The 17,678-nt window shown below is 49.7% G+C and overlaps 1 protein-coding gene across 1 annotated transcript; it reads right to left on the bottom strand.

Moving 5' to 3' along the window:
* Positions 1-1,350: 1,350 nt before the first annotated feature.
* Positions 1,351-13,318, bottom strand: LAMP1 (lysosome associated membrane protein 1). Its single transcript, XM_031019783.2, has 8 exons — positions 13,106-13,318; positions 11,222-11,438; positions 10,951-11,109; positions 4,540-4,727; positions 3,826-3,951; positions 2,950-3,016; positions 2,711-2,881; positions 1,351-2,344 (listed from the first exon to the last, which is right to left on the bottom strand). Exons 1-8 carry the CDS (start codon positions 13,301-13,303, stop codon positions 2,205-2,207), a joined length of 1,266 nt encoding a protein of 421 aa, XP_030875643.1. The 5' UTR covers positions 13,304-13,318; the 3' UTR covers positions 1,351-2,204.
* Positions 13,319-17,678: the final 4,360 nt, after the last annotated feature.

Here is a 17,678-nt window from a genome sequence, read left to right as displayed (position 1 = left end):
TGCTCTTTAGACAGGTGATTTTTTAAAAATGACTTTTGAAGTCACTGTATCTCGTGAATAAAGCAGAGGGAAGTGGGTGAGCCTTGGGGAACGGCAAGCATCTGCCTGGGGTCCGCAAGTGCAGCCGCGGTCACCCCGGATCCCTGGAGGAAGACCCAGCAAGACACCGGTCTCCCGGCCCGGCGGTGGCGCTGCGGACAAAGGCCCGCATGGGGGAGGTGTTACCCGTCAGCACCCCCGTGGCTGCGGTTTCACCCCAGATGGAGGCGCATTCCAAGGCACTGGGCGATGGCAGCCGTGCCGGCGGCAAGGGCCCGGCTGTCCTCACTCCCAGCCCAGCCACAGCAGAGGCACTGCCCTTCCCCCTGCGTCACAGAGAACGCTGCCCTGGGACCACACTGCATGCGTAGACGCTCTCGTGGGGAGGGAGTGGTGGCGCGGGCAGGCCGCCAAAGCCTGGGGCGTCCCAGAGGCCGGCCACCCCTCACAGGGCAGTGCAGCACGGGCTCACCAGCGTGGGGTCCGCACAGTTGGCGGGTGAGGCCTGACAAACACCAGCCGTGTGGCCCCGAGCCCCTCCCTCCCCGGAAGCAGCTCTGGGGCAGGCCCTGGCTGCAGGTACGCAGGCGCTGCTTGGGGACACTCCAGTCCCAGGGCTGCCTGGCAGGCAGGTTGGCTTCAGCCTCAGCCAGCAAGGTCCATAAATCCTCGGAAGGCACAGGTCTTTGCTTAAAAAGGGAAGATTAAAATAAATCTTAGGCGGGCGCCTGGGTGGCTCAGTTGATTAAGCGACTGCCTTCGGCTCAGGTCATGATCCTGGAGTCCCAGGATCGAGTCCCGCATCGGGCTCCCTGCTCGACGGGGAGTCTGCTTCTCCCTCTGACCCTCCTCCCTCTCATGCTCTCTGTCTCTCATTCTGTCTCAAATAAATAAAATCTTTAAAAAAAAAAAATAATAAATAAATCTTAGGCTTCAGCTCCTGCTCTGAAAGCTCTTGAGCACAGCCAGTGGGGCCTCCTGCTGCCGCCATCCTGGAGGAGGTGAAGGCGGCCCATCTTCAAAGGGGTGTGGCCACAGGGCTCCAAACAGGAGCAGCCCCGCAGGAGCCTGCACCACCCTCCTCGCACCCATCCTCATCCTCACCGTGTGGGTGGGACACAATGCCGTCGCTGCTCACTCACAACTCCTGTTTCTCCTTCAAGTTACCCAGTAAGACCAGCAGCAACACAAGCTCTCCCAAAAGCTAGGGGCACCGGCAGACACCTGCCATCCCTGCTCACACCTGCCCTCCACCCGTGCACCTTCGACGAGACCTCACATGAGAGCAGACAGAAGGATGAGGTCCAGACAGAGAAAGAAAGAGATGTTTTATTAGCATTGTTACAGCAATGCGAGACATGAAGGGTCCTCAGTGCACAGCCACCCGAGCGGCAAGCGGGTAGATCAGAGTGTGATACCCAGTATTTACACAAGTGCAGAACAGGATCACCCTGAACCTCAAACAGAAGACTGAAAATCACTTTACAAAAAGGTAAATAAAAATAACACCCATTTATCTATTTTAAAAAAAGTGCCAGCTCTTGAGTGGCAGAGCATGGAAAGACCAAAGGCCCTGACGCATAGGAGTGACCGTGCCCAAGTACTGAGCTGTGCCGCCTGGGTGGGCGGGGTGGCCGGGCCTGTCCTGGCTTCTAAAGCTTAATTTAAGCGTTCCAGATTTTCATCTTCTGGAGTACTTCTGTTTTAAGATCTTCTTTCTCTACTAATTTCTTAAGCATACCAGCCTAACACCTAGCCAGCCCTCCTCAGAGGTCCTAAGGTCAAGACCAGGGAACCTCCCTTGGCGAGGCTGAAATCTCAGTCAAGAATGAAGGGGCCAAACACCAGAATCTTAAAAAGCCAAATGATAGTGGAGCCAGTGGCCCTCTTAGAAAAGCACTCTTACCCTCCCACCTTAAAGTTCTACTTTGGTAAATATTAACGTCGAACCATTAGCAAAATATTTAACCCAGTTAGCAAAATTAACACCGTCATTTCAAAGTTACTCTTGTGCATAGTAAATGTTGCAAGATGAACTTCACATTGGATAAAGCAGATTTGAAATCAGTTTGCAAGAAAGTGTGCCTCTCTCAACACCAATCTAAGCTCAGGGAAAGGAGCAGAGACCCCGCAGCGGCTGCTAGTCTGTGCCTCTAGAGGCCGTGCTAAATCGTCTGGTAGCCGGCATGGCTCCTCTTCCTGCCGATGAGGTAGGCGATGAGGACGATGAGGACCAGCCCTGCCAGGGCACCCCCCACGGCGATGGGGATCAGCATGCTGTTCTCATCCAGCTGGCATTCCTCCACTGCGGAGACAGGGAATGCACCGTGCTCACACCGGCTGTCACCGGGCGACCTCACGGGCCTCCCCCTCCTCCCCATCCATTCCCACAGCCTGGCCGGGAGGCTTGAGTTCTCGTCGACTACCTCGGGGACACAACACACCACACGGCCGCATCCCTATATCCTGCTCTCACAGGGGAAGACACATGCCAGCTCTGAAAAGGACCTTTGCGCAACAGTGCCGCTTGTTCACATCTGTAGATGCTGGGCCTTTCAAAGGCAGGGGGACTCAGGAAGGGGAATTTGCTCTAAATGATTAAATTTCCAAACAGAACCACAGCCTGCAGACCCCGTGCAGGGTCTGAAACGCTGCCGTCGGTGCTACTCACCAGACCCAAACTTGTCTCCTTGCACCTGGAAAGCCTGGACCCACACTTTGAAGATATTGATGGAGAAGGCCTCTGTGACCTGCACGCGCTCCTCAGCGTTACACTTGTACGAATTCCCGATGGTGGCCTGAAGGGCCCTCAGAGAGCTGTTGGCGGCCTTGAAGGTGGGGTCTGCAAAGGTAGGTGAGAGTGAGTGCTCTGGGGCACCTGGACGGGCCGGGGAGTTGTGGGGGTCTTACCTCTGGCGTCAGGAAGAGTCATATTCAACTGGATTCCTTGCAGGAAATACCGGCTAGTACTTGCGCTCTTAAAGAGAAGAAGATAATCCTTAACCACTTGCCAGACACATGCTTACTGTCAAACCTGAAGGGTCATCTGGTAATAAATTTGACTCCTGTATTTCTACCTTCAGCATGAAGCTGTGGGGTATGCGGTCTGTGTAAGGCATCGCATAAATCTCGAGAACACAAATGCTTATGGTTAGTTCCTTCTAGACCTTTTTACACAATCAGGCTCTGCTAAAATAGGGATTGAAGAAGCCACATTCTAAAAAAGCAAGCTTTTCTCAAAGTTTGCTGAACTTTAGGAACACAAACTTTATTAGGAGAAACTGGACTGTTAATCAGCTCAACTGCAGCATGTACTATAAACACTCGCAGACGGTACTTCTATTCTTCCCATATGATTTTGCTAACTTCACAGAGGATTCATCCCTGACGGGTATAAGGAAGAGAAGAGCCAAGACCCAGAGACGCTGCCCCTCAAGGAAGGGGTGACGACAGTGTGTGAGGTGGGAGGCTGAGCTGAGCGCAGCTGGGCGCAGAAGGTGGCTGTGGGCAGGCCGCAGGTGCTCCCTCACATCTGCTGCATAAAGAACCAACCGAGGCATTCCTTATAAAAACAGGATTGGGGGGGGGGGGCGAGGATCCAAAACACCAGCAAAAAAAGAAGGCGGAGAAAGCAGACTCCCCTTCTTCACTAAGGCAGAGCTGTGGGTTTTGGCACCTTAATCCGATCTTCACTCTGGCCAGTGCACAGAGCACTCAGCCCAGTGACCGCCGTGCAGCGGTTCTGGCATCAAAGCCCCCAGAGTACACAGGAACGTTGAGCCTCACCATTCCAAACTGGAAGGCCAGGAGGGGGATGCTCTCGCTGCGGAGCTCCAGGGTCACCAGCTGGGGGCTGCAGCTCCCTCCGGCAGTGGTCTTATTCGGGTTGATGCTGAACACTCTCGTCATGGTCTTAAGTGAGAAAAGCAAACAAGTTACCATTCTGTTTCATGCCCTGGGTCCTCCAAACTCTGGGAAAAACAAAAGTAATCTTAAAATAAGAACTTCAAGGCCACCATCATTTTAACCAAAACCAGAAAGAAAACATCCCAAGTTTACTCTAGCGCAGATTTCTGGGTTCCAAAACCATTTTTCCTGCTCCTCCTGGTTGCTATTTTCACAAGGACACACACTTGCCCCTCCACCCCATCTCCCGACAGCCACACACTTCACACCCATCACGAACACGTTCCCTGCGTAGCCCCAAAGACTTGGTCACCAGTAAGGAGAAATATTTCAAAGGAAAAGCACAAAAAAACGTTGCAGTGGTAGCGTTTTAAAGCAAAATCTAACGTTCTCTTTGGGGTCAATAAACTCGTCCTGTAGGGTGCCGAACACCACACGTCTGGCATGTGGACAGACGGGTACGGTGCGGCCGAGTGCCGAGAGGCTGACCGCAGCACAGACACGACCACCGTTCTCAGACCCACACGCAGAGTCCTGCTGCTCACGCACCAACACTCCCACCACAGAAGGAAGGGCTCTGGGGGCTCAGCCTACCGTGTTGTCCTTCTTCTTGTAGGTGACGTTCAGCTGCAGCCCCATGCTGGCCAGCAGGCAGGTCCCGTTAGTGCCACTCACATTGTACTTGTACACGGGGGGGTTCTCGGGCGTTGGCGATGGCGAAGGGTGGGGAGGCGGCGGTGGCGCCGTTGTCGGAAAAGGCCCGTCTTGCTCACAGCGCGTCTCTGGACCGACAAGTGGGAAGAGAGACAAAGTCCCAGTTCCTCAGAGCCAGCGGGAGCTAGGCACCCCCTCAGACTCTCAGCTGGCCCCACCCGCAGAATGTGATTTCTCAGTCTGCTCCAGGATGGCACGTGCTGACCCCACTCTGGAAGTACAGGACTGGCGGGCGCCGCTGTCCCACAGGGCCGTCCCCACTCCTGCCACCGCGCCACAGTTCTGACTGGATGCTCTTCCAGCTCAGCCTCTGGGCAACCCTGCCCTCACAGACCTACCCCTCTGCACGACAAACCTTCCTTCATACTGTGAAATAAAGAAAACCTTCATTGTCGCCTGCCGCCGGGACAGGCGGCCACACACCACTGCAAAGAGCAACAGTTCAAAACCACATTCTCCATGCGGCTGCATGCTAGGCATGGTGCCAGAGAGCTCGTAGGCTCCGGAGGGACAGACAGCCCTGGACACATACAGCAGGACAAAGCTGTGCTGTCAGCATGGAGCCCGTGGGAGAGAAACCCAGGAGGCCCTGAGAAGGACGAGCGTCAGGTGGGTCCCTGCGGGACAAGACCAGAGCTGAGACCAGGTACACGAGTCAGCCAGCTGCTGTGGGTGATTCGGAGCAAGATGGGGTGAAGGCACCCACAGGCAGGCACCCTCATGCAGGGAGAAGGCCCAGTAAGTGCGAGTGAAGACTCCCAGGAAGGAGACCACAATCCAGCAGTGAGGGAAGCTGGAGCAGGACAGGCCTTGGCAGAGGGCACATGGTGCCCCCAGAGATCTCAAGAGTTTAAATGTGATTCAGGCTCTCAGAATTTGATCCACTATGATTTACAACAAAAATTTATATTCAAAATCAAGGCCGACTGAACCAAAAGCAAAGATAAACGAACGTTCTCTGTAGGTGCCTCCAGGACAGACAGCTGCCTCCTGTGGAGATGACCCGGCATCCCTCAGCACTTCAGGAGACCGTCAGCCCCAAACTAAGCTCTCTGTTTAACCACCCTGTTTCTGTGGGTAATCAAGGATTTGATTTCTATGATCTCCATCCAAGTTCCACGTCCACGCCATCCCCATTTCTGCTCCGCTGAGCCGTTGGAGCGGGCCCACCACATCCAGGGCTGTAGCGCCCACTGGGAAGACGCTGAAACTTCTGAACACCTGACCACTTCTTGCTCCAAGCTCAAAGGAAGCTTTGCCCTTCCTCCTCCACATCCCATCTACCTGGGTGGGGGGGTTGAGATGGGGAGAGACGGGAAAGTTCACCCTGCAGGACTGACGAAGAAGGGATTCCACGCACTCTCTGGAAAGCTCACGCATGCAGCGTGCCTTCACACAATACAATCTTGTATGGTCCAGTGCCTTTCTAGACAGAAAACAAAGATGGAAAGAGCATGATGGAGTGGGTGTAACCTGGGCTCGCGGCGGCAGGACAGATGCTGCCAGAGACGTACCCCTCAGGGTGTACCGGCCACACCGCCCCCGTCTCCCCCGGAGCTGCACTGTTAAGAATAGCCTCATCAGTACTTTACAAACTGTCACACAACGTGACATAATTAAATGCGAAAAACAAGAACAACAACAGGTGGCCTCCAAATCCTGGCCTAGATGGGCACACAGCACGCACGGGGGAGACTAACCTACACGGATTTGACCAGCATTTTTACACACGATCCACTGTTTTCATAAAGCAGGCTGCAAAACATCAGCCTGGGAACACGCACAATGTACCGTCAAGACTGCGGAAATCTGCACGGACAAAGCGCCCTCCTCCTAACTGCAAATGCAGAGTCCACGCTCTGAGCAGCCCATCCTGAAGCAGAAACGACAGTCCTACTTTGCAGAATGCTCAGTCCAAATGAGGAAATCACAAGTAAAATGCATGGAGTGTGCTAAGTGCTACCCACGCATGAGGAGGCCTCTGGGGAAGACCAGGGGCCCCAGGAAATGCAGGCTGCACATCCTTCCACGATTCCTCTTCGCATGATTTTCAAACGCTTCTGTGCCCTGGAGGCCCCAAATGATCTGGCAGCAGCCGACTTTCAGGGAAGCTTGCGTGCTAAAATCAGAAAGAGTCTCACACGGAGAGAGATATTTTAGCATCAGTTCCTTCACTTTGAGCCACCCTGGGAGTCACTCCTAAGGGAGAAATGATGCCAAACTGTGTGGGATTGGGTGGGACGTGAACTTGGGGTGAACCATAGTGAAGAGTTCCTATTTTGAACTAACGGTCACAGAAGCATCCACAAGTGCCACACGTCAAATCTTAAAGATGCAAAGATGAATAATAGGAACCCTCTGCTGGGCCTGGGGCAGGAAATGCCATTCCCACAAACACAGAGTGGGACACACTCCCCTGCTCAGACTACTCCAGAATGAGAACCACCTGCCTTCCTTTACAGACCTCTGGGAAAGACAACATCTGCTGCTTTCCTCAGCACTCACCTTCATCAACAGAACTGACAGGACAATTCGGCAGCCTTGGCCTGTGCTCGATTCCTTTTAAACTGAAATCTGTAAGTACCAGAGGCTTCTCCGATAGGACAGTGCACGTGGAGAGGCAGAGTGAACTAATAAGGCTCTCTGGTCCAGGCCCCCACAACACTACAGACGAGTGAGGCCACAGAACCTGCCCCAACACTTGCAGTCCATCAAATAAAAACTTTACATGGGTTTTTATGACCAAAAATTTACTAATTCTTGGATAGATCTTCATGTAACAATTCTTCATTAAGAATCCATAAGTACAGCAGACTAGGAGAATATAAAATATACTTAACATATTTGAGATGGACTCTCTTCCCTGAAGAAGCTTACAATTTGGTGACAAAAAACCAAACCAAACCAAACCAAAAAGGACTGTGCCTAAGAACCAAAGAAATGAAACTGGCACAAGAGGAGATAAACAAATGGCTCAATTTTAACAGAAACCAAGTATTTCTAAAAGCGATTTATGCTGTCTTGCTATACGTGGTCAGTTACATCAAATCTCCTGCTTGTAGGGAAAATACACAGGTCCCTCTGATTGCAAACCACGGTCAGAAACAGCAACACAGACAGAAAGTGGTGAGGCAGGTGCTGGCCAGCCAGGGGGCTCTCCAAAGATCAGACCCCAGGCTCACAGGGAGCTGAGGAACAGTGGAATACGCTACCAGCTGAGCTTCAACATGGCTCAGGTCGTGTCATCAAATACAGCTGACCCCCGAATGACAACGGGGTGAGGGGCTCTAACCCCCGAAAAGTCGAAAATCCACGTTAACCTCTGACTCCCCCCAAAACTTAATCATAAAAGCCTACTGTTGACCAGAAGCCTTATCAATAACACAGTCAATTAACACACGTTTTGTATGTTATAGACATTGCATACTGTATTCTTCCAACGATGGTAGAGGAAAAAAAATTGTAAGAATATATTTACGGTACCATACTGCATTTATTGAAACACAACCACGTGTAAGTGGACCCACACAGCTCACACCTGTGCCGTTCAAGGTCTGCTGCAGTAATTTCTGGGAACAGTGCAGCCCCCGCCCATAGAGCAGACACCCACTCTGGAGCTCCTCCCTGCCTACACGGCTGCTCCAAGAACTCCCCTAGTGACTAGGCCTGGACCCAGGCCACCAGAGGACCACATCCCAGAAAACAAGGAAGACATCACGGGGTGGGAGTGGGGAGGTGTGTGGTGGGGGAAGGGGGGGGTGCCTGGAGCTTGTTTGCTCATTTCATTTCTTAGCACTCCAGGCAAAGACTGATCAGGAGTGACTGTAAAGGATGTGGCCTGATGGTGACAGGAGCCCAAAAGCCCTATGGGGACTCCTTCCTGTCCAGTGAAGAGTATGCAGGCGTGCCATGATCTCACCAAGCCCTCCGGCCTGTCACAGGGGCATGCCAACTTGTACAGGACATTCTGTGCATCTCTGGGATGCCTCTTACACTCCTCTTCCCAACAGATTCACTAAGAGAGCGCTCTAGAGTCTTTAAAAGGCAGCAAGTTTCCTTTCCAAAACAGAGACATATCAGCGAAGGCAGATTTAACATAAAATGAAAGCTTTGATGAACCATGGGACACAAAGGGAGATGGGGAGTGAGGCTGAGCTTAGTGACCAAATTTCTGATCAACAACTCACAGAATCCTCTGTAGGATGGGAGCAGACCTAAGAACAGGGGGCCAGCGGCTGGGACACAGGTGTAGGGAGGGACGGCCTCCCTGAAGCAGCTTTTCCACTTGGAATCACACGCATACATACTCCACTGGGAGTAACGTGAAGGATGCTGACAGTGAGGGATTCTGTGCATGGGGGGACAGGGCTATGTGGGAACCCTGCACTCTCTGTTTAACTGTGAACCTAAAACTGCTCTGAAAGATAAAATCTATTTAAAAAACAAAACAATTAACCTTAAAAGAAATTAGCCTCTCCACACTGTCATGTGATTTTAGACCAGAAGCTGGAGCCCTGTCCTGGGCTCTAGTGCCCTCAGGAAGCCCAGCAGCCGGGCACCCCAGACAGGGGAGGCCAGGTCATCGCTGTCTGTGGTCAGAAGTTTTCCACGCAGAAGAAAGCAAGTTGTATAGGTGAGAAGCTCTACTCCACGACTGCCTGAGGCCCAGGTGGTAGTGAAGTCACTGCACCGAGCCAGCAAACCAGAATGCTCTCATTTCCCAAGGCCTCTGGCAGTTTTTACTTTTCCCTTCTGCTCAAGACTGGAGGGAGAAGACCGTTGGGGACAAAACCCAGCCACCCAAGACCTGAAACCGTGAGCATCAGCTCCTGAGGCATTTCGTGTGACTCTAACCCCCGTGTAGTCACTCCTCTGCTTGAGTAGGTGGGTGTCAGTGTGCACACTTGGGCCTGCTGACGGCCATACACACACGCAGCTCCCCAGACAAGGGGGGTGTAGAGAGGGCCTGTCTAGCCGGTCTCCTCAAGAGCTGCTCCAGCTCACACAGACCTCCCTTTCCACCCTGTACACTTGCTGCTGGACGTGTTTTTCCCAGTCACAGACAGCAAACATTTTAGACTCTGTGGCTGTCCGGTGGCTGTGCCCGTCCCAACTCTGCCATGAGAGTGTGAAAGCAGCCATAGAGAACAGGTGTGTGAACGAACACGGCTGTGTGCCAAGGAAACTCTAATTACAGGCACTGAAACTTGACTTTCGTGTCATTTTCATGTGCTGTGAAATGTTCTTTTGATTTTTCTTAACCTTCAAATTGATAAGCACAACATCCATTTTTAGCTTCCTGGCCGTACAGAAACCGGAGATGGGCTGGATGGCACCTGCAGGCCAGGTTCTGGCCCTGCTAAGAGCATGCATGCCTCTCAGGAGGGCTGCGCCCAACTGCACAAAGTGCTAACCAGTCCATCATGCCCTTCAGCACCAGTGACTTGGTGCAAATCAGTCACACGCCAGCAGGCACCTCTATGGATCCAGCCACACCACTGGGGACACTGCAAACCGAAGGCTCACAAGAACATGGCTAACCACCGAGAAGGAAGGACGACTTCCTCGAGGCGGTCACCCTTCCTCACCCTTCAGGAAGAGGACAGTGATCTGGGAGCTGACTGGTAGGACTGAGGAAGAGAGCTTTCTTCAGTCATAGTTGAATGACAACATGCTTTACTACTAACTGAGCCAGGCCCTGAAATATGCACTTTGCATAAATTTCCTTTTTAACCTTAAGGACCTGCTAACACAGGCTATTATTCTTACTTCACAAGGGAAGGAAACAAGAGGCTGACCACCTTACCCAAGACCACAGAGCTAGGAGGGGCCCGGAGCCTTGTCTTGTTGGAACCCAGAGCCCACCAGTGGAGCTGGGCTGGCAGGTGCCTCCCTGGTACATCATCCGCCCAACACCTGGCCCAAAAGGCACTCAAGGTCCTTCACCATCTGCCCCTTGGCCCCCCAAGCTGGACAGAGCTTAAGCCTAGGTCTTGATGAAAGGACACTTGGCTTAAACTGGAAGAGATCCTGCGCCCTGACCTCATCAGCTCCCCAACACGGGATGTAACTGCTTTGCCCTTTTAAATCAGTATTAGTCCAACCTCACCTAAAGAGATCACCTTCTTTAGAGAAAAAAATGTTCGCTGCGCAATTCTAAGTGCGAGCTGCCAGCTCAGTCCCTGGCTGCACGAATCTTCACATACACATCGTCCTCAGGCATGGGCTCAAAGCCATGTCTGCATGCCCTGGAGTTGGGCCTGGGCATCTGGGTCAAAGGCAGTGTCCTACCTTCCTTGCTGAAGCTATTGTTGGCAAGGTATGCCTGGATGGTGGCATCATGGAGTGTGACAGTGACATTGTGCATGTGAATCTGGTTGTTGCTCACACATCTGTATTTTTTATTTATGTCAGCCCTGATGTCAGTTGCAGATTCCACAGTCTTGATAACTGTAAAGAAAAAAAAAATCAATTTTTAACTACTTGAACTACTTGGTTAAAATTTTAGACACTCTCCAACCCAATTTCCTTAACTTTATAACTGGTCAGTTTTGGTTCTTACCCTTGGAGCTTGCATTGGGGAAAATCTGTGTGTCAGACAAATTATAAATAAAACTCATCAGCTGAACACTGTAACGTGTTGCATTTCTTGTGAAACTGAGGGTCAGTCCATGTCCTCTTCCAAAAGCAATCATGAGACTGGGGTCAGAAGCGTTCTCTTTACCACAAGAGCTGCTATTTAATACTGCTGCATCAGATGGCAGGTCGAAGGTTACATTCTAGAACAAAGGACAACAGACCCAGTCAGAATGCAGGTCACGAAAGGGATTCAGACGCGCCAAAGGAAGACCTTCAGGAAGTCGGACCTCAGCTCCCTCTCAGATGCCGTTAGCATATTCATTTTTAACATAAATAAAAACACGAGGAAAATCAGTATTATGTGTCGGTACAGACTGAAAAATAAAGTGTAAGATAAAGCTGACAATTATTTAATTGAACGTTCTTTGTTAACATAATTTTAATTTATAGCAGAATTAAAACTAAAATTACCTTGGTAAACTGAAATAATTCTTACCAGGCTTCAAGTGAGCTCTGTATTTATATTTGAAAAAGGCACTACTACTTGTTTGCTATCAAAATGTTTAAGGAACATGTCTCCTTATGGGACAGATGATAGCTACATGTGTAGTGAGCACAGCATAATGGATAAACTTGTCAAATCACTAAGTTGTAACCTGAAACTGATGCAACATCATGTGTCAACTGTACTTAAAAAAGTCTCTTTAAACAAAGAGAAAAGGGTGTTTGCTGCAGAACTATTTGAATTGACCACTACAGACAAAACAAACCACTACAAAACCACCTAGAGACCCCCAAAAGGAACTGGACCAGCTAACCCAACTGTGGTGATGCTGTCCACTAATGCTGCTCCCAAAAAATGACAGAACTCCACGAGGTGACAGAGATACGGTGATAGAGAGTAAGGCACACAGCAGCATGCGGGTGATCCCATTTGGGGAACATAATATTTTTCAAAATGACATTGAAAAAACCCAAACACAAAAAAAGTAAAGTAGCAACGACCACAAAAGGCGTTTGGACCAGTCTCTGTAACTTGAAACGCTTCTGCGGGACAGAACCTGCCCAGGCCTCTTCTGTCTTGGGTGCAAGCACGTTTACGTGGAGACCCGCACACACGAGTTGATGAGGCCTGAGCACCTGGCACAAAGTCCCGAGTGCTCCAAAGGAGCTCTGTCCTTCCCACCAACACTGGGCCCCACTACTGCCCCTGAGTGGTAGTAAGATGATCCGATGCGGTCAACATGGGGGCCGGGCAGGAAAAATGTGGTTTCAACAAAGAACTGAAAACATTTGGTTTAGAGATACATTTAAGAGTCAATGTTAAATAGAAGAAGTGAAATTGAAAAAAAAAGAAATGTCCACCAACAGGTAATTAACAAAGAAAGAAATACAAATGCACCTTATTTGTTAGAAATCTACAAATGCAAAAAGCCTTTTTTATCCTGCAGAAGTACAAGTTGTTTTAAGAGGACAACTGAGGGGCATCTTAGAGTAGGACGGTGCTTACAGACGGCCTGGCAAACAGCAGACACAGTGGTGCCCTGAGCCTGAAAGAGTATGAGACGACCGGGGTCCCAGGAGAGGCTCTGACCCATCAGGCTGGTCAGCACTGTGACCACAGAGGGGAGTCGCGCACAAGTCTGGGACAACGCTCCCACGGGGCAGTGAGAGCAGACAGCAGGATAGTTTACGAGTCACGACTGTGGCTTCAGGGTACACGGAGCACAGGCCACGGCCCAGCAGGGCACATGCACATGCTACTGTGTTACAGTGATGTCCTTCTCCAAACACTTACTTAAAACAATAATTTAAAAGACCTTCACACACACCCCACACACTGCATGGAAGACCTGGTGTTTCCTACCTTAGGCCCGCTCCTGGTGTCATAGCTGGCCATGAAGGCAGCGGAGAAGTTGGCCATGATGCAAGCTGTCCCGTTGGCGTCCTTTACCACAAACACCGCTGCTGCGCCGTGTACGAGACCTGCTAACTCCAGGAAAGACAGAAATATCCAAACACAGTTTTGAAAATACAACTGGATGCTTCTGTTGCCTCTAGCCATGGCAACAATGGGCTTTATTAGGAAACACCACTGTGCTTCTTAAAAAATGAGATACATGGGACGCCTGGGTGGCTCAGTCGGTTAAGCGTCTGCCTTCGGCTCAGGTCATGATCCCAGGGTCCTGGGATCGAGTCCCGCATCGGGCTCCCTGCTCAGCGGGGAGCCTGCTTCTCCCTCTGCCTCTGTCTCTCTCTCTCTGTGTGTCTCTCATGAATAAATAAATAAAATCTTAAAAAAAAAAAAAATGAGATACGTGGATCACCCAGGCTGGGTTCAGCTGGGTCTCTGTCCTGTCCCTCCTAGATACAAGTCTGGAAACGTTAATTCTAAACCTATTGATCAGTTTGCCAACCTGTTCGACAGCTCTTTAATGCTTGATGTCAGGACACTGAGGGGAGGTCACCTGCCAATTTCCGGGTCACCCCTGGGCACACGTTGCTCCACGCTCAGTCCTCAGAGGGCCTCTGGAAGATGTGGGAGGGTCCTGGAGGCACAATTCAACCTAAATACTGACCTTCTGCAGAAGCCCATGGGAGAACTGGGGCTATCTTTCGGCATGGTCCTAAACTACTATTTAAAGTTGGACCTCTTGTTACCTCTCATGGGCTGCTGGCATGGCCGGAAAAGCCATGGAGTCACAGATCTGAGCTCTTTGCCCAATTTCAGAAAGCGTCTCAAAAAATAACGATTCGATTGAACCTGGACTTGGCTATGTGATGTTAGGACATCAGTCAACATGTCTAGGTAGGGCTGCCATATCCCAGAAAGAAGGGAAAGAATGAAACTCTCACAGGTCCCTCCAGCTTGGCAGCGATGGTGGCTATTTCCTCCTTAAATTCTCAGGGTCAGTGCCATGTCTGGCTTCATGACGTGCTAGAGCAGTAGGTAATTCCTCCAAGCCACATGTGTTAGTACACTCTTCTTCTACAGATGGGCAAAAATAGGTGTTTTCACTAGTTCTAAAGCCAAACACTGTCAACCAGCATCGCGTACCATATGATTCAGAAGTGATGTGCCTCCCTCCTTGCTGCAGCCAGTCCCTGCACGCCCTCAAGCCATCCTCCGGCCACTCCGAGTGTCAGCGTGACACAGGCACATTTCGAAGGCTCAGTAGACAGTCAGCGTTTCATTCTCAAATCCCTGTCCCTAGCAAAGTAAATGTCTCCAGCAAACACAGTTCATTTTACCCTTGGAGCTTTCACAAGACAAAATCTTTAAAGCCAACTGCTACTCAAGCACAAAGCAAAAAGTAGCCAGAAACCCCACATCCCTTCCCATAAGCTTATGGTACGAGAAATACCAACACCTACGCTCACAAGAAGCTGCCGCATGAGAATGCAGCTAACTAGGGCAAAGAAGAGACCTGCGCAGTTTCTGTCTGGTGTGCTGTGCAAAACTGTAACCTACATCCTACAATATCCAGGCAAGACTACACTAAAGGCAACTCTGATAAATGAATTTCCATTGTAAAACCTAAAGAACATTCCACAGCTCGTTTCTGACTCAGTGAAGGCTTTAAAAAAAGACAAATCACCCTCACGCCTTCAGAGAGGGGCAGGTTTAGTATACCAGCGGTCCAGAGAGACGCTAGCAGGGCAGAAGCAAGCGTGTTAAAGCACGGACACTGACTCAGATCATGTGTACATGGGCCACTGTCTGCTCCAGTCAAAGGCTCTCTCGGGCCTGAGGCGCCCTCACATGGCTGTGGCCCTGGCCCGGCTGCTGCAGTCATACGTGACTGCACATGCCATGGACACAGCAGGGCGCTGCCTCGCATGGGATCGTGCACGTACCACTTTTTACCAAGCTGCACTTCCATAAACGAGTTCCCTAAATCATTAAAACACTTTCTACGGACTCAAAGCACTTGATTAGGAAATATTTCACATTAAATAACTTCAAACACAGATTTTTTCACTTAGTAAATATGCTGAGGGTATGAGCCTTCAAAGTAAAACAAAGATGTATTACAAAAACAAAGTTAAAGTAAGTTTTACCAGTACTAGATACCCACAATTATTCTGGAGAGATCCAGAAATTTTCAATTGTTCAAACAAGAAACTTAGCCCTAGAAGCCAAATTTTGGTCAAGAAAAAGAGCTCTACAAGAGCATTAGAACATAAAATTATAAGAGAAACGTGTTTATGCTAATGGTCAGAAGTTTTTTTTTAAAGATTTTTTTTTTTTTAATTTATTCATTTGAAAGAGAGTGAGAGAGAGCGAGAGCGAGCACAAGCACGAGCAGGGGGAGGGGCAGAGGGAGAGGGAGAAGCAGGCTCCCGGCTGAGCAGGGAGCCTGACACAGGGCTCAATCTCAGGGTCCTGGGATCACAACCTGAGCTGAAGGCAGACGCTTAACCAACTGAGCCACCCAGGCACCCCTAATGGTCCAAAGTTTTTTTTTTTTTTTTTAAATTCTGTAACAGTGATAGCTGGTTAAGAAGAAAAAAACTCTTCTTAAATTAATTAAAATGTCACAGTGATTTGAGGAGTGTGTGTCCCTCTTCAAAGCTAGCTCCCTGGCCTGCTGGCAATGGCTAACCTCAAGCAGTCCTTCCCACAGGCATGAACTTAATCATTTCTCCAGGGATCATACAAAGGAGTAACTTTGGCTTCAAAGTACTCCCACTGGTAGAAATTCCATTCTCTAGAACAAGTACAGCTGTGAGAAGCATGACTATGACAGACTCCTCCATCACTTACTAGTTGTGTGACCTTGGGCCAGTAGCAATCGCTGCCTTCAGTTTATGCGCCTATGAACTGGAACAAGTGCGCTGACCCCTCGGGGTTATCAGAGTATCAAATGAGCTAGTGTACACAGAGCACTTAGTACAGGGCATGAGCGCTGGCTTTAATGCTCCCTGACGTTATTTAAATAAAGCTATTCAGACCTCATCTACCAAGTTCATCACTGAATCCTCAGTACCTGACACAAAACGTCAAATAAGTAAATTTTATTAAACAAGCACTTGCCATGTGCCAGGCCCTGCACCAAACACTTTGCAGTTAATTATCATGACAACTTAACAGGTAAATGCTATTATGACTCCCTTGTACAGCTGAGGAGACTGAGACAGAGACATTAACTTGCTCAAGGTCACACAGCTAGTGAGTGGTGCTGAGCAATCTGGAACTGGGTGCCACATCTGAACCGTGCTTCCTCTCCAACACTAGCCAAGTGAGCAAATAGGTTTCAAATTATGAAACACTCATTTCTGAAATGAAGACACTGCCATCCGAAGGAACAAGTCAATGAATTTCTACATTAGAATTTTTATAAGAGGGGTTAAGCATCTGACTCTGGCTCAGGTCATGATTCTGGGGTCCTGGATCGGGCTCCCTGCTGGGCAGGGAGTCTGCTTCTCCCTCTCCTTCCGCCCCTCCCCCCTGCTCATGCACACTCTCAAATAATTAAAATCTTAATTTTCTTTTTTTTAAATTTTTTTTTTTTTTTTAGATTTTTATTTATTTGAGAGAGACAGAGACAGCGAGATAGAGAGCACAAGTGGGGAGGAGAGGGAGAAGCAGGCTCCCCACAGAGCAGGGAGCCCGATGTGGGACTCGATCCCAGGACCCTGGGATCATGACGTGAGCTGAAGGCAGACGCTTAACCGACTGAGCCACCCAGGCGCCCTCTTAATTTTCTCTTTAAGAAATACTTCCTAGTTTGTCTTGGCTTGATGCTTTTAAATCCAGTATTTTTCTTCTTAATCAGTAATACATAATCATCTATGAAGATTTAAAGGAAGAAGGAAAAAAAGACTAAGGTTCCATCCCTCACAGGGAATCACAACCCACAGAGGCAGAGCCCGAGTAGACACTTCTGAAGAGCTGACTTATGCACATCTGATTAGGGACTGCTGCTGTAAAACCGGGTGCTATGTGTACACACGAAACACTTACTATGTGTGAGGCACAAGATGGGCTGTAAGATGAGGAAGGGAGACCTGTGTGTAAGTAATCACAGCACAACTAAAATGACGTTCTAGGAAAAACTCATGCTACACATGCATGTAGCCAAGATCCGTGGATGCAGAGAGAAGGGAGCGTCTAACAACAGAAATTTGAAACCATGGACCCCGAACACTTTGACTTCAAAAATAGTTAAGAATTTGGTCACCAACCCAAGTAACTGACAAAAGTCCCACAATCAAGAATAACGTTAATTAGAATAAAACTTTTCGGGCGCCTGGGTGGCTCAGTTGGTTGGGCGACTGCCTTCGGCTCAGGTCATGATCCTGGAGTCCCGGGATCGAGTCCCGCATCGGGCTCCCTGCTCGGCGGGGAGTCTGCTTCTCCCTCTGACCCTCCTCCCTCTCATGCTCTCTGTCTCTCATTCTCTCTCTCAAATAAATAAATAAAATCTTAAAAAAAA

The sequence above is a fragment of the Leptonychotes weddellii genome, chromosome 3, assembly GCF_054177405.1.
Source record: "Leptonychotes weddellii isolate Sample4059 chromosome 3, ASM5417740v2, whole genome shotgun sequence".
Lineage (NCBI taxonomy): Eukaryota > Metazoa > Chordata > Mammalia > Carnivora > Phocidae > Leptonychotes > Leptonychotes weddellii.
The sequence above is the reverse complement of the archived record's forward strand: the minus strand, read 5'-3'. Positions and strand labels throughout refer to the sequence as shown.

Excerpts from the sequence above, each read along its gene's own strand:
- LAMP1 (XM_031019783.2), bottom strand. The coding sequence starts at position 13,303 with ATGGCTAGAGGCAACAGAAGCATCCAGTTGTATTTTCAAAACTGTGTT. Across the intron at positions 4,728-10,950 it reads CAATAGCTTCAGCAAGGAAG|AGACGCGCTGTGAGCAAGAC; the intron begins GTAGGACACTGC and ends TTGTCGGTCCAG. Across the intron at positions 2,882-2,949 it reads GACTCTTCCTGACGCCAGAG|ACCCCACCTTCAAGGCCGCC; the intron begins GTAAGACCCCCA and ends CTACCTTTGCAG.